Here is a 25,943-nt window from a genome sequence, read left to right on the forward strand (position 1 = left end):
TTAAAACAAACATTTTTGGAATTATCCTGTTGATTTTCACCAGACAAAATATCTAAGGCTAAGGCTACAGCTCAGTGTAGAAAATTTGGCATGTATATGCAAGGCCCCATCCCAAATCTAGTTTCATCTACAAAGAAAAGTTACTTACCCTGGAGTTCATAGGTAGTAATTATGGATGCAGAATTCAAATATGGCTGTTTTTATTCCTAATCCTTTATGATTTTAAAACAATAACAGTTAATATAGAATTATGCAGTTTATCAAATGCCTACAATGACAATATTTACCTTTATTAATCAATTAGCTCTTAAAAGTACAAAGACTAAATATTACTGTCCTCTTCGGAAAAAGAAACAAACTAAAACAGTGGTTATAAATACATCAGTGGCAAAAATGACAATCAGGGGACTCTAAATTCTATTCTCTCTTTAGAATACCTAGACTATTTGGAGCCCATTATTTATTGTGCAGCTTCCTGGTTCCAGATACTAGGCTAGGCTTCAAATATAAAAGATAACTAAACAAATTACCCACAGTCCAGACTGGAGTAGAATTGAAGTTTAGGCGAGGCATATGGCATATGAGGTTTAGGTCAGGTCTTATATGCTTTAGAAAGGCGTCTTCCCAGTTTCCTGTTCATGAAGAATAAAACGTTTCATAAGAATTTATTTTTCAGTGCTGTAGGTGGAAGCTAGGGCCTCACACATGCTAGACAAGCACTTTACCACTGAGCTACTTCACAGACTACATGGTGTAGGATATATATATATATATATATATATATATATATATATATATATATATATAAAATCTTCACTTTATTATTTATGTGATGCTGTGAATCAAACCCAGTGCCTCACATGTGTAAGGCAAGAGTTCTACCACTGATCCATGAGCCACAACCCCAGCCCCATGGTATAGGATTTTAGTCAGTCATGTGATATGATCCAGTTTGTGTTTTGGCAAAATAGCTAATATGTTCTAGCTATTTATTGCTGAGTAACAAACTTTTCCCAAATTTTGTGTCTTTGACCAACAACCATCTTATAAATATATCTCAACATTTGATAAGCGTTACCGACAAGTCTCAGCTGTCCCATTCTGTCCCAAGTCTCATTCTTTTACTCTATATGGCATCTACTAAACAGTGACAACAGCCAGCTGGGTGGCTGGTCTGGTCTGGAGCCAAAAGAGCTTCCCTCATGTGTCTGGCAGTTTGGTTTGAATGCCTGACTAAGCTCCTTCAACCTAAGGGTCTCAGGGTCTCCCTCCATGGGATCTCCAACAATGTAGTTTGACTCTGTGAGAGAAAGAATTCTTGGAGATATGGTACTTTGATACAGGTATTTTATAGATATGATTGAGATATCAGTGTTTTGTTTGGGAGTAATACAGGTGATAGTTATGGAAGATGATTGGAATGAGAAGTCTCTCAGTACCAGCAGCTGAAGGAGTCTGCATAGAAGTGTTAGGAAGAAGGGTCTTTGGTTTTCATATAGAGTGACAGAGACCACAGCTTCAAAGCAGTAGTGAAGGATAGGTCAAATTTTCCTATTATTCTGAAGACCCAAGACTTGGTATATTTGAAAAGGTAGAGAAAAAACATATTATTTGATGTGATAGTCATTTCAAATAAAATATCCATTGGTTCATTATTGTTTAAAATATTTCATTCTTAGTATATACAAAAGAATAAAGTGAACTTATTTCTAGTCAGTTATTGTATTATTTCTAAATGGGTCCCTTATACATCAATAGTGAAATAAGTACAAATGAAAAGGTAAAAATGAAATAGTGGTAAAGGCTGATGGTAGGCAAAAGTACAAACATAAAAGAGGATGCATTATGGGAACAAAGAAAAGTCATGTGAAAAGAGGCTAAATAAAATTAATGTTGGTAAAATAATAATATTTGACATTGTAAAATTGAAGGACTAGGTAAATTTTTAAAATTTTTTTGTGCATTAGTATAATAAACCATCTTTCAATGGTGTCAATTATATAGGATTCCTGTTAAATGTTTTACATTTAATGCATTTTCATGCCTTTGCCTGACATTTAATTTCATATCAGCATTACTTTTATGTGCCATTGGAGGTCTTTCATTTTTTATAATATCCCTGCTCATAAATAAGATATAAATGACATATGCAGTGCTCAGTTCAGTTTTTTAGTAAACTGTTTAGTTGCTTTAATTTAGATCACACTATTAATATGCATGCATGTAGATTTTTAATAAAAATTAACTTCTCAATGGCAGACTGTCAAGCAGATATAATATATTGTTACAGTATTTCTTATTTTGTTTTCTTAATCAAATATACTTTTTATTGAAAAAGGTTATCTATTATTAGTATTATCATACATAAAGAAACACCACTTATAGGAGGAGGTTGAGTTTCATACATTTAAAGTAATGTTCTAGTCACCTTTTCTCAGATAAAATTCCATTGCTTATATTAATGGGAGGTCTAGGAGAAAATATTGTAAAAATAAATCCTTGTTTAGCTTCAGATGTATGCATATTGATGAATGAATGACATGTTAGAAATAAGAAAAAATAAGCAAAATCTTGGTCAATTTCTTTCTCTTTTTTCTTTTGTTGCTTAGATAATTCAGGAAAAGCAATTGAGTCCTGATTCTTTCATCAATTGTCAATTGAAAATTGTCTTATATTTTGTTAGTAATGACTGAGCTTTGCAACTCTTAGTTTTCTTGTTATCCATGTTTTTTTAATACTTGGGAAAATATATTAGTTAATAATTACTAGCCCCACTGTAAATTGTCTTTGTCTTTTAAGTAGCATAGCATGCATTCAATCTACAAGTAATTCTTGTTATTGGAGTATTTTTGGTTAAATCCCTGATTTTCATTTTCTTTAGTGTGTGGTATAAAAGTTTGAAAGCTGAATATTAAAAATTTACATTTAGATGTTTTTATTGGATCTTTAGCTAAAGAATAGATTTTCAGAATTTCCCCAGTATACATTTGGGAAATTTCATATGATGCACATTCTATTACTATGTAACAGAATTTTAAATGATCATTAACATACTATACAACTGTGTTCCTTTTTCAGTTAATCACAGATTCACAATTTATTAATAATTTTCCCTACTAACATCCCAAAGGAACACATATGAATAAAACAAGTTCAGAGAGTAAAAAATAAAGATTCTAAGTGCACTGGATTCCCAATCTGGGTCTCAAGTAGTTTTCTGTGTTATCATTTTAGGAAACATAGAAAAACGAATTTTAGAATAAAACATTTTCAGGTTGTAGAAACCTGTTGATACTTTGTGAAAGGTAAAGATATTTAAAAAGTAAACCAATAAAGTACCTTTGAAAAATGTGAAAAATAGAGTACTTAGTGGCCGCATGTAGATAAAAGCTTCATCTGTCTGTTCCTGGAAATCCAAAAGCCATAGTCAAAAAGCAGCAATTTAAGATCATTCACGCTGGCTGAAAAGGATAAAAAATTGCAGTGTATCTATCGAGCTAAGAGCCTCCTCCTGGCAGACGGCTCTCAAAAAGCCAAGTGGTGATTGTATTGATGTGTTAACTCTTGACACCCTCAAAGCCCTCTTAGGCCAGTGCAAACTTCACATACTAGGGAGAGGGATAGGGTGGACCAAAGGGTTTGAATGGCTGAAAAAACAGGTCAGTAGCAGGTTGAATGTGAGCTGTATCTGTCAAAATCTAAGCAGTGTTCTTTTGCTCTTTGTCCCCTCAGTAGCAAATGAAGAGAGAAATTTTGAAAGTATTCCTAAGAAGACACGATAAAGTAGAGGTTGTGGTCTTTTCCTTGGAGCACTGTGCGTTGGAAGCAATTTTACCTTATTCAAAACTACAGCACCAGGAAGCATAGATGTCTGGCAGGTGCAGTCCCGAACAAATAAAAAAAGACTTTTAAGTCCTGGAGTCAGTAGCCCTCAGAGATCTAAAGGTCAAGGCAGGACCATTAAGATTGAATGGCCATGGAGACTCCTGGTGCTTGTGGTCACACTGGTGACATACCAGGGATAGTGAGCCAATAAGATCTCTGTGTCTGTTAACATTAGGCTAACTCTACAAACACTTAGGGGACCCTGAAAGCTGAAATGCTTAATAGAGGAATCGAGGTTTGACACATTGGGTAGCTCTTTAATTATTAGCTAGGAAAATGACGGAACCACTGAAACTCCAATAACTCATGTATGCAAATGAGAAGTATAACAGTACTAAATGTATAGGATTATTTGATTAAAAGAGCACAGTGCATGAAAAACTCTAACCACATAGTAAGTCCTCATTTTAAGGGTTCAAGAAGTAATCTATTAGTCTATTATTTTGAATATAATATAGGGATATTACTTCTGTTTACCAAAATCTAAGTATAAAAGATAAAATGAGATTTACAGATTTCTCTCTTTAGAAGAGAAACGTATGTCTGTGATGTAGAAATCTAAAACTCCAAAAAGAGAAATCTTAGAAAAAACAAAATTAGAAACAAATCTTTCAGTTTAAACTAACGGCTTTATGTATCAAGAAGTGAGATCAGCAGAAGACAGATGAGCAGGACCTGTAACAACCTTCTTTTCCCTAACTGTAATGAAGCTTGCAACTACAGCAAAATTAAATTACAGTGGTTTTCTTTAGCTAGAATATTAGAATTTTTTTCTCTTCCACTCTTCTTTATTTTGTATTTTCATGACTATTTTTATCTTACTTATATGCATTTCTAATGTGAGCCATTTCAGATACTCTGAAGATGCAGAGGATGTAAATTCTGTGAAGTAAGTAAATACTTCTGGAGATTTATACTATAAATGGAAATGATGACAGGCAAAGAAAGACACTCTAGAATCTAGATGGGGCTGAAATTAAACACCAAAGGGACCAGAAAAGGAGTCTATGGCAAGAACAAGGACTGTTTACACATCCCTAAGTCAGAAGTGATTTGTGATGTTAGTGAGATAAGCTCACAGGATAGATATTCTAAATAGTTGTAAATGTTCAGACAACCAGTTCAGGATACCTATGGACTGTACTTTGAATTGCTTTGATTCATTTTAATTGATTCTTTTGTTTCCCAAATCCTAAATTGAACCATATCATTCTGCTATTGAAAAACCTTACCATAAATACAGGTCAGTGGGCCCAACTAACCGTCCAGTTAGAGTGTACCAGACAAATTGCTTCTGCACACAGGTCTCAGAAGAAAAGCTGGACGACTCAGGGAACTGGCAGGTGGTCATACATATGCAAGTGATCTAAAACAAATTTGCACAAACCGGCTGGATTTCATCAAATAATTTTCTTTCAAATGGTTCTGACTGCATTTTGCAATTTATAGCTCATTAATTTGGCATCCTGTAAGCATTTCTTTTACATGTCCTTTAGAGATCAAGGTTAGAGTAAAGTTTTGGTCTTAGACTCTTCAACTTTTCTGCTCTCCTTTTTGCCTAAAATTTGGTATATCATTATGCATTTTAGAGTGGGCTTTAACTGAGGTTTTTTGTTCCTAAATATAAATCACAGATGATAATTTCCCCTTACTTTATACATACTGTTTATTCAGTTAGTGAGGCATGAACAACAAATAATTATTATTTCTTTTATTGTAATTAAGTAAGGAATTGTTAATGCATTTACAGACACCATAGCAATTGCCAAGACCATTTAACAAAATCACAGATGGAAAAAAAATATTATTATACCAAAAATTTAAGCCAGAAACAACATCCTCTAAATTACTGTTTTTATGGTTTTATCTTTTCCCCTGCTTTCAAGTTGAGACCATTAAAGCTTTCAACAACAAAAATTTATTCCATTAACATGGAATTTATTTGTACAAACTAGGTTCATACTGAAAATTTTATCTCAAATGGTTTTAGCCTATAAGAAATATTCTTAAATTTAGATTTTTAAATTCCTCTGAATACTAATATAGTTCACTGATACAGTATCTAAAGTGATATTACATGAAGTTGCATAATGAATGCCTTTTGATGAGGCACTGACATTTCTAAGAAATGTCTTTCCCTCAAATCAATCCACACATACCAGCAAATGATTTGACATTCAAAGCTTCAGGAAACACTGTATGAATATTTTTCTCACTGTACATAAAGATTCAATCAAAGGACTGTCAGAGGAAATTGAGAGTCTGACTGCCTTATGTTTTAAAGTTAATCTGCTAGAGTCATTTATTTATTTTCCATGTAGAATAACTTTTACAAGCAGAAAAGCCTTGAGATATTTTCTGAATTCTAATAAGATCTACATAGTCTTTTATGCTGTTTAAGTTAAAATACTATCAATAACATTTTAGCCAGTGGAACAAGTCAACCATTTATGACAAACATGGTGTTCTATAACAGAATTACTTGTATAATTTGTTTTCATAACTGCATATCACTAAATCCTGGAATTATGAAAAGGAATTGTTGAGTGTTTTAGAAAATCTCCATTTTTTTTCTTTTTATAAAGATAATAAAAAGAAACTCAGCTCTGTAATCACAAGACACAGAATTGGTTGTTGCAAACCAAATTTAATGACTTTAATTATAAATATTCACCAAACATCTCTCTTTATCCATCTGAACCATAGATAATGATTAAAAGAATGTTCCCCATACTCAAAAGCATTTGGTATACAACTCATTCCTCATTACCTTCAGGTCTTAGTTGTTAAAACTTAAATTTCTGGTCATGCTTTAACTTATTTTAACTTAACTGTATTTTAAAGACATATGCTTCAAATATTCCTGTCTTCATTGACTTTTTGGAATTTCTGGAGTGACCCTTTATTAGTGGATAGCTTACAATGTGCTAGATCTTATTTAGAGCATTTTACATATTTTAATTTATTTTTCATTATAACTCATAGATCTGGTGATATTATCATTTATATTTTACAAATGTGGATTTTAAGCATAACAATATTCACTAGATGGTCCAAATTACATAGCAGAACTAGGATTTGAACTAAGTAGTTTCATTATAAAGTCTACTAATTTGGAAATTTATAAAGTCAGAGCATTCATGTAGTAAATTTCCTCATAATTGATGATCAAGAAAGAACTAGAGCTATAATCATATCCCTAAGAAGCATTAGTAATATTTAACTTATTAAATACAATTTTTATTGAGGATATATTTATTATATAAAATACTTGCCAGCCACTAAGTTAGACTAGATCTTATTTTACATATAAAAATTTCAGTCTCTTAGTATATTTTCCTTTATTTCCATGTAATTTATGTAGTTTCATTTATTTAGAATGTGTGAAGAAAGTAGTGTTAAGCAGCATCAATTTTTTTAAATGAATAATATGTGTTGTATTGGTGCAAATTCATTTTTATTCATCTAAACCAGACACAGTCTAGAAAAATACATTTTAGTTAAACTTGTATCTGCTTTATTTTTCCTTTTAGAGGTATAATTGTATATAAAAGGTAAATATTTTAATATATTAAATTGTAAAAACAGTTTAGCCTTCAGTGTGGCCCTGTGTGGGTAGAATTCTTATCTAAGAGAATAAATCTGTTGGAAACTGGGAGAATATATTATTTTTTCACAAAAATTAGATTATTTAAAAAAGACCAAGTGTCACAATATAGAAAGTCAGGATGTTATATATATTTCCATTAGAATAAATGTCACAGTACATCTTTTTGGAGAAAGATTTATATACTATGTGTGTGTGTGTTTTCTAAAATCTGCTACATGTATTGTTTTTAATCACTCACAAGCCTTATAATAATATGACAATTTAAACTAAATAAATCATGTACATCAGTAAGGGAAAAATATGAAGTTTGAATGACATAATTATATGATTGTATCTAAGAAATATTGAATATATATCTATCTTTATAACATTTTAATTTTGCTTGGGAATTTGAGAGTTCTGGTTCAAAGAAATGTGATATATCATTTACTTTTCTCACAAGCCATAGGTATTATAAAGATGATACATTCTTTGTGGGACCCATGGGATAATTTATGTTTCAGAATTGAATATATCAATGGATTTGATTCACACCACTGCAAAACAAACAAACAAACAACTTGAAATTATCACAAAAATTTTATTTATTTGGTAGTTTAGTACACATTTTGTTTGTGATTGGTTTATTATATATGTATAATAAATGTAAAACCAATCTATTGGGGTAAATATATGTGAGTTAGAGTTTTGCAAGAAGTCTATAATATTTTTCATAAGAGAAGAAAATGTTAAAGAAGCAGTCTACTAAGGTGTAATATATATTATACCATCTACATTTATACATAGTAACATATTTACACATCTGTACTTACATATATATTTATAAATTTCATGTACACATATTTAAATGATATAATACAATATATTGAATTGTTTTTTGCCAAGTAAATGATCGAAATTCTTTATTGAATACATTATCATATACTAATTTCCTTGGCAATAATTTCCTGAAATACTTTAGATTTTGTACCATCAAATGACTTCATCTACCTTTGACCCAGATAGTGCTCTCCTGGAATATAGAATACATTAAAGATTTATTAATGTGTAATGAGTCCAGAAGTGGTAGTAAGGGTGTCAGGCAGATATCCATCATGGTGAGGAGTTAATATCTGTATCTGCATTACATTCTAATTGATGGCTCTGTCTGATGTTTGAAAAGCGTTAAATTGCTGATGTACATGTGATGAAATGCCTATTGTCAAGCTAGATATGAAAACTCTGCCTCTTCATCGCAACTGGTTTTAAAATGATTTGTTGAGAAATGACTTTGAATATGTGCATTGGAGGTCAGATTTAGAAATCTCACATTTCTTTACAAATTGCATATACTATGTCTTACTTGAGCATAAACCATTCGCTATGGTTCAGGTTTGTTTGTTTGTTTGTTTTAGAAAAGCCTTTAGAGAGAGTGACTTCTGTATAACTATGTTGAGATAATATCTGAGTAAATTAATCAATAATACATAAGCTGAAAGTTTAAAAATGCAAGTATTGCATCATGCCAAGACAGTAGCAAATTTATTGATATTTAGGCTAAGTTTTTTATCCGTAGTGAAGGAAATTGAAGTTTTTAAAACATGTTAAAATTAATTGGTTCATATGTATTTAACATTAGTTTACTACTAACTTTGCAGTCATATTTTTATAAAACCAGAAGTCACATTAAGAAGTATGTATCCAAGCATTACTTTCCTCAGTCTTATCCTAATAGAGCTATTAAATTTTGAATCTCTTTCCTCTTTTGCAACAAAATAGAGTTGAAATCATAGATTTTAGAAATCCTTTATTCTACCACCTCCAAATAGTATTTTCTGTTAAAAGTTTCTTTAAATGAAGTATCAGTTGGTTTCTTTCTCTACGATCAACCATCACTTAACCTATTTGAATAACTATCCCTAAATCCATGCATTATTCTCTTTCTCTGCTTGTCCTGACATGAAAGAACATGGAATTCAAATACAGATCTTTCTGGAGTCAGGGGCTAGGGATGTCGTTCTGTGGTAGAGCACTAGCTAGTGGGTGCGGAGGCCATAGGTACCATACCTGGTGAGGAAAAAAACAAGCCAAAGAAAAACATATATATATATATATATATATATATATATATATAGTAGCATTTGAAAATTCTAGTCAGAAGTACAATTATTTCCTTTTGCAAAATTTATTAACTGGTTTTTGAACTTAGAAATTTAGAACATTTGAATTATATGGGACTCCATTTGCCAGAATTGGCACTATGTATAGGCATAATTCTGTACATAATACCACTTTCTCTGATGAAGTCTTTGTTTCCATCTTTCACATTAGAGATCACTTGTCAATCACTAGCTCTAAGGCAATTAGATAATCAATTATCAGTTGAGCTCTGTTCTTTGTCCACCACAGTGTCATATGTTGAAAAATCATGAAATATAGTGAGGGACCTTAGAGTCCAGCTGGGGTGACAAATCTAATACTAAATCTAATATTGGTATTATCAGAGAAAATTTAAGTATAAGTGCTCTTAATCTGCAACAATAATACACCAGTGGGTTATTGAATAGAGACTTAAGACCACTTGCAGTTAATTAGCCCCGTTATCCTAATATCACTCTGTAAGATTCAGCAAACTGTCATCCAAAAATGTGTAAGGGAAAAATACCTCCATCTGCAACTCCTGTAGTAAGGTTATAAAATCAGACTCTCCTAGGCTGGCAAAAGACTTCCCACTTTGGATTGTTGCCACACTGGATTTTTATTTAATATTCACAGAGCCAGGCTAATTCATGTCACTAATTCCTTGGGACATCTTAGTGCTCCCTCGTAGCCGGAAAAGTTTCCACTCCTTTTAGTAGTTTGTGACTATGTAATACATTATATTTTGCTTCTTAAGTATTTTTGTTGTTGTTGTTGTTAGTTTGTTTTATTTTGGTTTTGGGTCTGGTATTGGAACTCAGGGCCTCACACATGCTAAGCAAGAGCTCTACCACTGAACGACATCCCTAACCCTTTTTAAATTTTATTTTGAGACAGGCACTTGCTAAATTATTATGCACATACATATTATGTCCAGGCTGGCCTCAAACTCAGCATCTTCCTTTCTTAGTCTGCAGAAGAGCTGAGATATGGGTGTATGCCACCATGCCTGGCTGCTTCTTTTATTTTTGTAGAGCTGGTACTCCTTAGTTGTTGAAGAAGGTATTTTTATCTGAGATTTGTGGTTCTGAAACCAGCTGTGATAATGTAATCATCCTAACATCTTTTATACTTTTTCCTCCTAAGACAAGTTACCACTTTATTGGTTTTGACCTTTAATTTTTTAAAGTTGTTTTGAAATGTGTAAGTTTAATTTTGCCGTCATTGTAATAATTATCCTCCAGTGCAGTTGTACATTGTGACTTCTGTTATTCTGCTGAATTTCAAAGGTTAATTGTGTATGTGTATAAGTATGTAATTTTAAAAATATTTTCTGATGACCTCTCCACCAAGAAGCTTCTGCTTTCATTTTTAAAATTTTCCTTTCCTATATGGACGTTAACAACAATACATAATAAAACAGTTCTCTCAAATATGAATTTCTATAAGGAAAATTTTTCCCCTCTATTATGGTCACTAAAATTTTGTGGATACCAATAAGTTTTATTGAGTTTCTTCTTTTTTTCCACCTTGTAAATGTTTTAAAAATTGCTTTCTTATTTTAAGAAAATATATTTCTTATTTTCACAGATAAAAAGATGGCATATCAGAAGGTCAATGCAGATCAAAGAGCTTCAGGACACTCACAGTACTTAGACAATGATGACCTTCAAGCCACTGCCCTTGATTTAGAGTGGGACATGGAGAAGGAACTGGAAGAACCTGGTTTTGACCAGTTTCAGCTAGAGACTGCAGAGAATCAGAACCTTGGGCACTCAGAAACTGCGGACCTCAATCTTGATTCCATTCAACCAGCAACTTCACCCAAAGGAAGGTTCCAGAGACTTCAGGAAGAATCTGACTATGTTGCCCATTATGGAAGATCTGCACCAAAGAGCAACCGCTGCCACATTTTAAAAATACTTTGCACAGCCACCATATTATTTATTTTTGGAATTTTGATAGGTTATTATGCACATACAAATTGCCCTTCAGATGCCACAACCTCAGGAACAGTCGATCCTCAGTTATACCAAGAGATTCTCAAGACAATCCAAGCAGAAGATATTAAGAAGTCTTTCAGGTAGGTGTCAAAGAAATGGATTTTGGTGGGATGCAATCCCTGGGAAAGATGTCCCACAGGGGATATTGCACTGGCAGTCTTGCCATGATTTAAGTCAGTTTTACAAACTGAGAAACATAACTTGTTAGCATATCCAGAAAAGAAACTTTGTAGAGGGTGACCCATTTTCAGACTTATGGTACTGTAATACAAATTTATGATGCTGTTTCATGAATTGATAATAAGGATCATAACTACCATGGGGACTAAAAGACTCTAGCCAAAGCATTTTTTTCTCTTTTTGGGAAGTCCAGTTAGGCCAAGTTGGTGTGCATTTTGGGGAATCTTGTCCACTGAAGATGCATTGTTTAATTCATGTACTGAAGTATCAGGGGTATTGATGTTGATGAATTCTAATCTTCTACCTGAAAATAATGTGTGACTGGTGAGAGAATGTGTTTCCTACATACTTCTATGTCTCCTATTCTCTGTTGCTTAAGCATCATTGGAAATATAATATGCAGATAATAATATTTTCCCTGTTATTCCACAACATGAAATTGTTTATATTGGATTGAGTCAAAAGATATCCCATTGCCATATAATGGATTATTGTATCAGTCATGATTCAACCATCATAACAAAAAACTCCTTGAATATTTTAATTAAAGGATATTTAAAGTATGGATATAATTCCATCAGTGATGAAAAATGAAAAATAGCACACGGGATACTGACACAGCCCAGAAATGAAGCCATTTTTAAACCATGGCTGGAGGAACTGGTAGAGCTGGCACTTCCTTCATATACTAGTATAGAGGATATATAGCCTCAGGTAGAGACAATACTAAAGAGAGAAGTCAAGAAAAGCCATGGCATATCCTTTCCTTTTGCTGCTCAGGGTCTTAACAGTTGTCCCATTGACTGATCGGAGCAGGAGGCTGACTCAGAGCCTGGTAGCTCATCCTATAGAGATCAGCCCCCTGGGATACAGGCTGGACAGGGGAAGGGCAAAGGGTCTTTCACAAATAGATCTCAGTGTTTCAAGGATGTTATTTAAAAAAAAAAAAAATGCAGGGCTGGGGATGTGGCTCAAGCGGTAGCGCGCTTGGCTGGCATGCGTGTGGCCTGGGTTCGATCCTCAGCACCACATACAAAGATGTTGTGTCCGCTGAAAACTAAAAACTAAAAAAAAAAAAAAAAATGCAAAGAAAGCATAAGAAACTTATAAAATTGCGTTTACCTTAACTTCAGCATGGATACCCATTCTGTATTACAAAAGTGTTTCCTGGAAAAGGGTCCATGGGATTAGTTTATTTTTAATAGTAAAAATAATTACATTTTTTCCTTAGTCACTTTTTAGTTTATATTTGTAGGCTAAATGATCTTATAATTCAGCCTACTTCCCTCTTTTTTTTTTTGGCTTTTCTTAAGTTTAAAGTCAAATCTATAGTTTTAAGTCCGTGATGAAATTAAAGGTATGCCTTTTGTTTACCAAGTAGGCTACATACCCATCCCCCCACCCAACTTGGCTTTCTTTGTCTTGTTTGTTTTAATTTTTGAGGCATTGTAAACATATTTAATAGCTCAATTCCATCTTCTTTGCAAATGAGTAGCTAATTTTAAAATTTAAAATATATGATTAAATAGAAATATTTATTATTTTTCTCAGAGTGGAAGTTGAAGAAGAGTAATGTTTATATTCCCATATTACACAATGAAATCAACCAAATGACATATGTTTTAAAACTAACTACAAATATATGACCAAAGAATTTATTGTCCCAGATAATATTTCATGGTTGGACACAGATTCAATATTTTCTCCATCAAATAGTCATAGTTTTTTTTTTCTTTATAACATAACAGACTTTTTCTATAAACCTTAATATTTTCATTACAAATATGTTTACAATGACTTTCTCTGAATAATATCTCCTCAAAGATAACTTTTCCCTTCTAACTACATGCCTTATGATGAGTACCTGTTTTTATAAGTAATCTTAGCCTTAACTCTGTACACTATAGATTCCTGCTGTTATTTTCCATCATCCTGTGATAAATCTTGCATTCCTCTTGGCTTAATATTTTGGGAAGGAATTTCTATCTCTCCTATTGGTTCTTCATTCCTGTTCAACCTCTAAGGATATGTTGGATCTTGTGCAATATTCTAACAATTTTGCAATATAAAATATTATGTTGTAGACTCCATGAGAAAATGGATCAAGCTTGTTTTGTGCATTATCAGACCCCATATTCTGTCAGACATTGATTAAGTAGTTTTTAAGGGGGGAAATAGCACAAACATATCTGTGTTTAATTGTTCAATTATATTATGTAATTTGAAAAACTGCCTTACTATTTGGATTTTTTGATTATGATTATATTCAGATATTACACTGTGAATATAATATTTATTTACATTTTATTATATTTTAAATTATATTATAATTACACAGAGAAAATGCTGTTATAATTTTTTAAACTAATAACTCCTATCAAAACCAGATATTATAAAAATGTTAAAATGTCCCCGTTATTGTCTCACTTCTAGCTGAGGCATGAGGACAATCAATACTACATTTTTAAGAACAGTATAGAGAACTTGAAAAAAAAAAAGCATAAATCCATAGATGATCTGCCTTTTGCAGCTTATGAGAGTTTGGATAAACTAAGTCATAGGAGAGTAGAGAAGGAGAAAAGGGTTTTGGAGAGAACTGTTGGGGTGCTGTAGGTCCCCATCTGTTCTCAAGAAGATAACCTCAAATCTGGTAGAAAAAGAGTTCAACAAAACTATGTGGAAGAATGTATCTTGTCTCATGCAGAGTATAACTCCCACCTGAGAAATCTAAGTAGTAAAAGAAGGACTGATTAGTTGCTGCTAAAAATGCAAAAGAAGAGAAAAACAAGCATTCAGAGGGAAGAAGCTAGAGTTATTTTTAGATGTCTGGGTGACTGGGCATTGTGGAAAGTGTAAGCTAGGAAATGAAGGAGTGTATTGCTCATGTTAAAGGAAGGTGAGAGGATTCCACTTGTACAATGGATGAGTCTCCAAAGAACCTAAAAATCATGCACAAGAGAAAAGCTTAGCTGAGAACTCCCACTACAATCAGAGAAATACCACACTAGCTCAGAGAGTATTGGTTAAGGAGGAGCAGAAACTTGGGCGGAGACATGACTCAGTGGTACAGCACTTGCTTAGCATGTAAAGGGACTTGGATTTGATGGACACCACATAAAAACAAACAGAACAGAATCTTCCAGAAACTTTGGCTCCCCATTACCTATTCTCTTTTGTTCTGTTTCAACCCTGGAGGTTTCAGAAATTCTTAGGGAAGATGTATAAAAACAGCACTTAGAGCACCCTGACAGTTCTCTCCAAAACCCTTTTCTTCTCCATTATTCTATGACAGCTAATCCAAACTCTCATAAGATACAAGTGGGAGATGGTATCTGGGTTTATGGTATCTTTTTTTTTTTGAGTTCTCCATACTGGTCTTAGAAATGTGTTATTAATTATCTTCATGTCTCAGCTGGAAGTAAGACTTTGATGGTGATACTTTAACATTTTTATAGTATCTGGTTTTGATAGGAGTTGTCACATTTTAAAATCCAAAGTTGTCACCTTTTAAAAGCATAGAAGAAGCTTTGACTACTATTCTATCATTGACTCCAGGGTTTACAATCAGGAGATAGCCAAAAGCAGAGGCACATTCAACATTTACTACTAAATGATACTAAACATTTGAATTGCTCACTAGTATATCATTTAAAAGTAAGCATAATTGCTAGAGCTTTTATTCAGGAATAGGGAAAAAGAAAACAGAAGCAAAAATAAATAATAACTAGCTTCAAAAATGGGGAATGTCTACTCAATGTAGAGGTCTTTGTATGATTATTTAGTATTTTACAAAATAACGTTTGAATAATGTGTTGAGTCAAAGAGAATCTTTGAGAGAGGTACTTACTGATTGCATATACAAATAATAAAGTCTATGTGATTGATTCTCCATTCTCAACTACTTGGTATCATGTGGACCAAATTAAAGAAAGTTAGGTAGAGTTTTAGTTACATTTGATGACATTTGTTGATATGGTCAAAATTAGCAGATATGAAGACCATGTTAGCATTATGTTTGTGTTTGTGGGTGTGTATATGTGTGCATGCGTGCATCGTTCAATCTTCTAATAAGATTCGCAGGGTCTCCTATGCTTCACTTTTTGCTATTTGGGAAATGCACTCATCCCTTTAAAGTTGCTCTTTTTTTTCTTCTATATATCTTTTGAGTAGGTGGATGTTTATTCAGATACATATCATATATATTCAGATGTATCAGACTCAAAATAGGTCATTAAAATTTGCTTTGATGTTTGCTTTTGAAGCAGTGACTATTGGGAAAATGGTAATTTATTGTAAGGATCAAAACAGTGGGCTGGCTTCACACATCAGTCTATGAATAAGAATTATTCATTTGATCAGATCCTATTGTTGCAGAATCAGGATCTAATCCACTCCAGGGACCTCAGTAGGCACAGTTCTCTGATTTCACTAAAGTGTTGACCATCAAAGCAGCTGAACTCCCTATCTGCATGAGTTTTTCTTTGTATTCTTGCATTTTTACCCAATACTAGCTGCTGTGTTCTCAGCATAGTATTCCTCTATTCCTCTTTTCTAGAATGAAACATAATTATTATACTTTTGGGGCCATAGACATTTGTGACTCTCTTTGAAGTGCTTATCTCTAGTCTAATCTGCTTCAGCTAGTTGAGATTCTGGTAACCTAGTGCATTTACCTGGGAATATCAAGGGAGCTCATTGACAGAAGGAACTTGAATATGACAGGTACAATGTATTACTATGCAATATGTAATATGTTATATTTTTTAAATGAAATATATACATACAGACATATTAAAGACATAAAAACACTGCTGAACAAAACTTTGAAATTAGTTAGAAAATTGAAATTAGTTAGAATATTGTAATAATAAAATGTTTACATTGAATAAGCCAATGAGGCTAAGTAGATTTTTTAATACAGGAGTTTGCTTTTTCACAGCTGTATATGCTGTGAAATGATAAAATGAAAAACAGAAAATGTGTTGTATCCTAATTATGGCTAATGTATTTTTTAATGAAAGAGCATTATTATTATTATTATTATTATTATTATTATTATCAGTGGTGCTAGGGATTGAACCCAGGGCCTTGTGCATGCAAGGCAAGCACTCTACTAACTGAGCTATATCCCCAGCCCAGCATTATTTTTTCTTAGCAGTTTTAAATAAGAAAGTTTAAAAAAGCCCTATAATTCTATCACTTTTATAAAAATCATTGTTATTTCTATTTTTACCTACCAATCAACAAAATTGTACTGTGTTATATATTTGTTTTTGACAAGTTTTTTTTAGAATTTTAGTTCCTTCAAACATGCTTAGAACCATTTCAGGCCAATACACACAAATTTAAATCATTACACTAAAAATTTATTGGTATTCAATTATATAAATGTCATATAATTTATTTAATCTCTTTCTTATAAGAGAGTATTTGGGTTGTCTCTATAAATATTTTTTGGCCTAAATCTTTGTGTGCTTTTAAAATTATTTCCTTCTGATAAATTCTTGAAAACAAATCACAGCTTCAGAGGGCTAAGATTGGTTTTAATTGTTTGCCTCATGTTACAAAATTACCTTGCAGAGACATCAGCTTTCTAGGTCTTATTATTGTTTATTTTTAAAAGGACAAAAACAAAGTCAATATTTTCATATGTTAATTGACTCTGGCTGAAGATTGCACATGTAAACTACTTTTTAAGAAATTTCTCCCCATAACTTCTACAGTTTTTTCCCCATGGCCTTTATAGTTTCAGAAACTAAAATATTGTAATACCCATCCTCCTGGATTTTTTTTTTGAGATTTCTTTTTTTTTATTGTTGGTTGTTCAAAACATTACATAGTTCTTGATATATCATATCCTCCTGGATTTTATTTAGTGCATCCATTTTATTTTTAAAATTTATTTGTTAGCAAATAAAAGAACAACAAAGTCTCTAAGTAAGATTTGTCTTTTAAAATAATGTCTACATCATTTGAACAGAGGTGATATTTTAAATTGTTACCTGACTTGGTAAAGTTACTTAAGCGGGGATGTGTTAAACTGTGAAATCATCTTTGTGAATGTAAGTAAAATACCATATATTTTCAGCTGAGGATTAATTCTCCAAAAGCTAGGGAAATGTTACAAATTACCTCAGTAATATGCTAACCAGTGAGACCTTGTCTGGAAATCTAGTTCTCAGGGTGTTTCAGATCTAGGCATTATTTATTAATTATTTAATTTTACATGATAAATATAAACAGATTTTCAAATCTTGTTTGTTTTCTCAGCTTCTGAAATGTACTTTTAAAATCACCTTCTTTTGTGATTCTTTTTCCTCTTTCTAATTACTTTCATTCTCCTTAATTATCATCTTCCTCCTTTTCTTTTGGCAGCTAGAAAGTATATTGAGTTATCTTGTATATGAGTGTTATGTTTCATAGTATCAGTTCAGCATTACTGATAACTCTGTTTCATTAAGTTAGGTTGCTTTTACAAAACATCAAAATAGCAACAACAAAAATTTACAAATAGGCAAATGAACTGACATTTCTCACAATAAGTATGAAGCAAAATAAGTGTTAAACAAAAAAAAGGTGGTGCATGCCTGCAATCCCAGTGGCTAAGGAGGCTGAAGCAGGAGGATCACAAGTGCAAAGCCAGCCTCATTAACTTAGCAAACCTCTCTCAAAATTTAAAAATAAAAATGGCTAGGGATGTGGCTCCAGTGATTAAGTAACCCTGGGTTCAATCCTTGATACCCACCCCCCAAAAAGGAGATTAGGAATGGAACTACCTTATAATGCAGCTATACAACTCCTTGGTATTTATCCAAAAGAATTAAAGTCAGCATACTTTAGTGATACATGCATAGACCTATGTTTATATTGAACTGTCAAGTTATATATTTGATATAATAGCCAGGTTATGGAAATAGTCTACATATTGGTCAATACCTGAATGGTATATGTAGTGGAGTTTTGTTTATCCATAAAGGAAACAAATACAATTGCATGATTTTCAAGAGAATAGATGGAAATGGGGAGTATAATATTAAGCAAAATAAGTCAGACTCGAAGGATTTTATGTTTTCTTTCATATGTGAAAGCTAGAAGGAATAAAGAAAAAAAAAGAATCTCACGAAAATAGAAGGATACCAGTAGGGTAGTGAGGGGGACCATGATGAGGGAGGAGAGAATGCAAAGTGATATGGTAGTGAATGAAAGTGATCCAATTATTTTAGGTACATGTACAAATATGCCCCAATGAATCCTACTATTATATGTAATTATTATGGACCAATAAATTATTTTTTAAAAAGGAAAGGCAAATTTACTGCATACCTACTGCTACTTCCACTTCTTCTGTGCATGTAAGTCATTAGTACTCTTTACTGTTATATCAGACTATCTTAGAATCCTCAAACCACACACTTAACAGCCCTTATCAATTAATCAGAGGTGCTTAAGAGAAGATTTGCTATTCTTATACTATGGTGTCCCTACACTAGATCACACAATAAGAATTAGATTCACTTAAATTTTAGGGTGAATTTCACCCTCTGAAAAGATAAATTCCAGGACAGACAGATGCTGCAAGAACCAGACTTATGAGTATCATTTTCATTCCAAGGTATCCAAAATCTTAAAACCCAGGTTTTTAGCAGCTACTATATTTTTATGGTCTTTCCTGTACAAAGTTGGTCACTGAAATGAGGAAAACTTGGTTTATGCTATCTAGAAACATACTGTATGATTTAACTTTTCATACACATTTTTGATTATCTCCCCATCCAGAGGCACAAGAAAGTGAAGAGCTGCATCACTTTTTTGTCCATTTATTGTATCCCAGAACCTAGGTTAGTTTATTATTGTAGTATTTTCATCTTCCCTGCGTTCACACAACCTCCTTCTTTCTTTCATTACTTGGATTCTATACCACCTGCCCACTACTATGCTTCTTTCCCCAAGGAATGTTCAGTTCATCTAGTCTCCTGGTCAGGAAAGCTGACAACTGAACATTCCCTCTATTCCTAAATGAAGGATGCAAAATAGTTCTTGGAGACACACACTGTTTTTATGGTTATCAGAGAGCTAAAAAAGCTCTCCTAGTGGTTTGTCCTTCCTCAGACCTCATCTATTTATAGATGTTATGCTTTTGTACAAATGCAAAGCTTTGCTTGTATTTGATGATGGTGATACTATAAGCAACTGTTTTGCTCTAGTCTGCAGCTTTATTTTCCAACTATTTTTGGTTCCTCTCCATCATCTTTCTTTCTACCTTCAATGTTGTTTTATTTTCTCTCCAATTTCAGTATTAGAGGGGATGAGAATAGCAAGATTGGGGAGAAATGAAGAAACCAATAAAGCAACTGATACGTTAATTGAAGAAAACCATGTAAATGTGTAACAAAAGACTCATAATTCAATTTATGCATATGATAACAAAATGATTTTAACAGTAATAGAGTGATGGTTCCTAAAGGAAGTAATTAGCTATTCTATTATTGATCTCTCCTGATAACAAATGTGCATTGTCTTAAATTTAATCACAAAAGGAATACATAGGATAAGATTTATTTAATTATGCATAGTATTTCATTGCTCTGAACTTTAGATAAGGCAATTGCTTAACTCAGAGCTTCTCAATGTTGTGCAGAATGACATTAATTCTCTTAACTAACTGGATCCAACTCAGCCATGAAAGTTTAAGCTCTACACAATTCTTAGGCATTTGAGAGCCCACTAATCAGATGAATGAGGATTGTTGACAGAGGGGATTTTGCCTGCAATGACCTTCTCTATCTGCATTTGTTCAAATACTGGCTTCCTTGGAGATCTGGCTCAGGTGCCAGATCCTTTGTGGAATTCTTACTAGTCTCCCAAGTTGAGGTTTTTCTCTGTCTTTATCCTGGCAGCTTAAATACATCATTTTCTCTGTTTTTGTTGATTTCAATCACTTTATACTTTTTCTGTGGAGAAAGAGCTGTGGGTCTAGCACAGTATCAGAGTCATAGTATACAGGCATTTAGAAGTCCTTACTTCAAGACAGAATGAATCCAGAACACAGATGATCTTGAAAAGGTTTCACTTCCCTGTGAGCTATCTTTTATTTATTTGTTGGAAAACTTAAGAATGTTTACAGCTGGTTACTCATGTATATTATTGAAGTTTTAAATTAAAGCCCTGTATGTAAAAAAAAAAAAAAACAAAAAACTTTGATTTTTAATCACATTTTCTCTACATTCTTATAGTATGTCCTAAAGTGTTGGTTTTGAAGGAGAGGATTTTCTTTATTCTTATGTAAATATGTGCTGAAAGACTACTATATTTCAGGTACTCTGGTAGTTACTCCAAGTTTTTCATAAAATTCTGTTTAATCTTGAAAGCATTCCTTTTCTATAACAAAGAAGCAAAAGGAAAATACACTCACAAAAAGATGATGATTGCATGATCAGAGGTTGCAAGGAGAAACAAAATAGATCTCTTCATACATTATTTCAGTGCCCAACAGTTTCTGGAAGATGTTGAGACAACACCTTTCCTTCTCAGTAGTTAAGATCAACAAACTCTCTCTCTCTTCTCAACCGCATCCCACCTCCTGCTCCCTCTCTCTCTCTCTCGTACACATGAACACACACAAATTATTTTATTCAGTAAATTGCATATTGGGATTAGGTTACATACTTTCCTAGTAAGGGAATTTCCTCTTCTCACCTCTTTTCAACCAATATGTGTGATGTATATCAAGACTATAGATTATTAAGTTTTAAAATTAGGAAATGTGTTTTTTTGTCATTTGATTTTTGTTGTGTCCTTAATTAGAGGCATATATTTTATAAAATTGCAATGACTGTGTTCTATTATCTGTGAAACATTTCTGTCAGATGCATCAACATCATCTGTCAGAATAGGTTGTCTATGCTGCATATTGATCAACCTTAGGGCTAGCCACATTTTTTTAATATCTTTTTTTCCTGCATTAACTATGATAAACTTTTCCATCCCTTCACTTTTTGACCTTATTCATTCCAAAAAAAGGAACAAGATCAATCAGATATAGTACAAGGAAATAGCAAACCTTTTTCTTTGACCATGAAGTGTGTCAGTTTCCTGCGGATTCACTTGACTTCCCAACACTGTTGCTATAGGAAAGTTGGTGATGATCACATTTAGTAGAGTGAAGTATAACTTAAACATGGGAAGGGGAAGGACTGATCATATGCTTCTATCTTCCGTGTTTCTCTTTAATGTAAAAAAAAAGCAAGATTCAAATGGCAGACATAGTCCTTTGAGGCTGCAATTTGAAAGTCTCAAACCATACTTTGAAAATTAAGCAAGATATTTGAAAATTTCCACTAAAAACATTAATTCTCTAATTACATAAGGCTGGCTTATAGGCGACATTAACAGTAAAATATAGTTTTAAATGAATTATTTATATAAAGTCTATCAAATCAAATTAAGTGCTATGGCATATCATTAATAATTCCAAATGGATGTTTCTACCTGATGGGAGAGAGAGTAAAGTTGGTAGGTAATTCAAGTGCTGAAAATCTCTGCTCCTCTACTCCTATCCTACGACACTATTCAAGAATGAATACATGATTTTACTTTCCAAATTGTAGGTGATAGTACAACCATATTGTTATGGCCAGTTTTATGAATAAAAGTGGCTCGGTCACAGTACCTAGAAGTTTGATTAAATATTATACTAGATGTTTCTGTTAAGGCATTTTAATGAGATTAACATATAAATCAGTAGATGTTGAATAAAGCAGATAATGTGGGGAAATCTCATACAATAAATGGATCTCATCAAGAGGGGATTCTACTCACACACTGCCTTTGGACTTCAACTATCACTCTTCTCTGAATCTCCAACCTGTCAGATTAACTTGCAGGATTTGGACTTGTCAAGTATTCACAATTTTGTGAGTCAACTCCTTAAATTAAATCTCAATCTCTCTCTCTCTCTCTCTCTCTCTCTCTCTCTCCCCCCCCATCCAACATCAATATACCTACCACACACACACACACACACCATACATGCTGTTGATTCTGTTTCTCTGCAGAACCCTAATTAATATATATAGATGTAGGAACTTAAGTAAACTGATATAAATTGGTTGGATTTTTGAAATACCTAAATAATTCTAGAATAGCTTAAGTAGTCAGTTAGTACTAATCTGTTAACATGGAAAATTGATTCTGAAAGTTAAAAAAGATTATCAATACTCATCATTACCTTTGTTGCATTAATTAATAAATCCCAAATCTAAATCCTAAAGTTATGTAAGGATAGAATTTGAAATTATATTGTATGTGTCTAGTAAGTATTTCAAATATTTTACTAAAGATGTTTAATCATTTTTTTCATCTTATTTAGTTTGTAGCATCAAAATGTAACCAATTCCCCAAGCAAAAATGCACTTTTCAAATTTTACCAAGTGTCCTTCTTATCTGGAAAAAATAGTATTGAAGTTCCCTTTCCTTTCATTATTACTGGAGCAAATATATTAAATTTTATATGCCTGATTTGGGAAATCAGTTTCTGTCTTCAACAACTGATTGTGTGTTATAGCTGGGTCCTTTACAAATGAAGTGCAGTTCTATTGCTTAAAAATTGCTTTCCTGTGCAACATGATGTAGTAATGAATTAAATCCAAATGAGCCTTATATTCACAATGTCATAACATGTAACTTGTCCCTTGTGGAACTTTTTTTATTATCTAATACAAGACGAGCTAACATCTTCCTCTCATGCCTCACTTTTCAGAAGGGTACGCAGCTTTTCAGTATTAGAAATAAAGAAAGAAAACTATGATTTGAGATCAAATTACCTTTTTATAAACTCTCTAAATCACAGGGAGCACCTTAACATGTCCCCAAATATGCAAATCAATTCTGATAGAACAAGAAACAAAAGAAACAATTACAATTCTATGGAGTATATTTCTATCGGTGATAGAAAAATGAAACTGAACAATTTTCTTTGAACAGAGATATGTGCAGGTGGTTTTTACCTTCAATAAAAATAAAATATGTGTGGGCGTTTTCTCTCTGTTTCTTCACTGGTTTCATCATATTAACTCAATTCTGTAGGGAACAACTTGTAAAATCAGCTTGTACCAATATTGTAGTTCAAGCTGCTACATAGATTTAAAAGCTCTAATTTATTAGCCTGATAATTGTAGTAATTCAATAAAACATCGGATATTCTCTTCTAGCTACCTTAGGTGTGTCTGGGTGGAATATTCTAATTCAACTGGATATTTCAAAGAGCAAAGATGGATAAATATTTATTTTAGTCCAGTAGGAAAGTCATAGGCCATTATTCCTTGTGGCTTCCCAATTCTTTTTCCCTTGGTGGAGGCCCTTTGAGATTGTTCTGCTTTCTGCTTTTGGTCACCATGGCTGGACCAAGTAATTTGCAGCTTGGCATAACACATGGTCCCAGTCTAAATCTTCCTTCCTTCTATCTTTCTTATCTCAAGTACAGAACCAAAATTTCCTATAAGAGCTGTTTCTCCTGGTTTAATTTTTTAAATTGTATTTCATTCAAATAACTATAATCATACACAAAGATAAACAAATCACTTACCTGTGTAGAAAAGTACTAGGGAGTTAGAAGCAAGGTCAAAACCAGACTCTACTATGGGAAAGGAGATACCACAACTTACTAATTTAAGGGTTTGTATTGTTCTTAATCAAATTCGTATTGCAATTTAAAGTAACACCTGATCCTACTTTCATAAGACTTATTAGTGCCTCTTAACAAGTTTGCATTTATACATGTCAACAGATGTTGATTGAGGGCTTACTAAAGTGTTGAGCACAAAACTAGGAACCAGAAACCAAGTGTCAAGATACACAGGATACCTGCATTTTATATTTTAATATGTGCTTCTATTACCATTGACCAGATGAGGCAATGGGAACATGCTTATTTATATGGACAAAGTATAATGGCACAGAATTACACAATGTGATGAATTGAAGAGAAGGATAAAGTATGGCAGGCCAGCAGAAAGGAATTGGATATTACTGGCAAAGTTCTCAAGGTGATATTTTTGGATGCAGTGGTAGTTTGTTTGAGATTCTGATGGATACTTACTATGTCCCAGTCTGCCTCTTCAGGTTTTCTCTGAAATTGTAGTATTACTCAACATCTAAGTAGGTACAGCTTGTCTCACCCCCTAGCTCTGGAGTACCGTAGCACTCATCCCTTATTTTTTAATTTGCTTTTTGACATCACATTTGCAAATAAACAAAAAAAAAGCCATGTAAACAAAGATCACGTATATAGAGCAAGTACCCAGTAAGGACTGGGAAAGAGGATGAGGAATGGAGAAATGGTGAATTTATCACTTTTGGTGAATTCCTATTCGTTTGGCATATCCATCATGCAATTTTAACTCCTCCAAATAAGAATCCTGTTTCATTCCTACCTCTCTTTAAACTTATTAAAGATAGAGTCATCCATTTGTTTTTCTTTTCAGGTAGCCTCATTTTTAAAGATTGACCCATCACTTCCAGTTATTATGATTTGAGGATTTCTCCCCATTTATTGACCCTATGCACAGAACTGGTACAGTATTAGAAGCAAGAAATCTCTCTTATAGCTCAGTCCTGTTCTAAAGAACCATTCCTAGGAAGATATGATTATTCTGGATTCTTGAGTTCTTAGTCCATTTTTGATCAGTTTCATTCATTTAATATAATTTCCCTTTGCAAATTTCATTCAATTATGGTCTGTCACCCAGTTGTGTATGCTAAATTTATCTCTGTGATCAGTAAATTGATGTGTGATCAGACAGTGGGCAATGTCAGCGAGGGGAGCTTCTTTATGGATATGGAGATTAAACAAAGATATTCATTCATCCAGTTCTTTTTGATATCTACTTACACTGCAATTTCAGTTCTTCATATAAATAGGGGAAGGTTTTGGAAGATGTCCTCTGGTGATCTTTTTCAGTTGCTCTTTTGGCAGGATATGGCCGAAGAGGGAATTTGGGATCAGACAAGGCTAAAGGAGCATGACCTAAGAATTAAGAGCATATAACCTCTGTAGGAATTTTAAAGGTTGAGATCATAGTTATTGCTCTAGAAATTTTTATCCCAGAAATTAAGTTATTTTTCTGTTTGGAAATGGGGCAAACTAAACC

The 25,943-nt window shown here is 32.9% G+C and overlaps 1 protein-coding gene across 1 annotated transcript in view; it reads left to right on the plus strand.

Moving 5' to 3' along the window:
* The window catches only part of Naaladl2 (N-acetylated alpha-linked acidic dipeptidase like 2), an 876,353-nt gene that overhangs the window by 187,557 nt on the left and 662,853 nt on the right, over positions 1-25,943 (plus strand). Inside the window, exon 2 of the mRNA XM_026382942.2 lies at positions 11,204-11,696. Within this exon, the coding sequence (XP_026238727.2) occupies positions 11,204-11,696 (493 nt within the window). The remainder of the gene's footprint in view (positions 1-11,203; positions 11,697-25,943) is intronic.

Source organism: Urocitellus parryii, chromosome 2 (genome assembly GCF_045843805.1).
Source record: "Urocitellus parryii isolate mUroPar1 chromosome 2, mUroPar1.hap1, whole genome shotgun sequence".
Classification (NCBI taxonomy): Eukaryota; Metazoa; Chordata; class Mammalia; order Rodentia; family Sciuridae; genus Urocitellus; species Urocitellus parryii.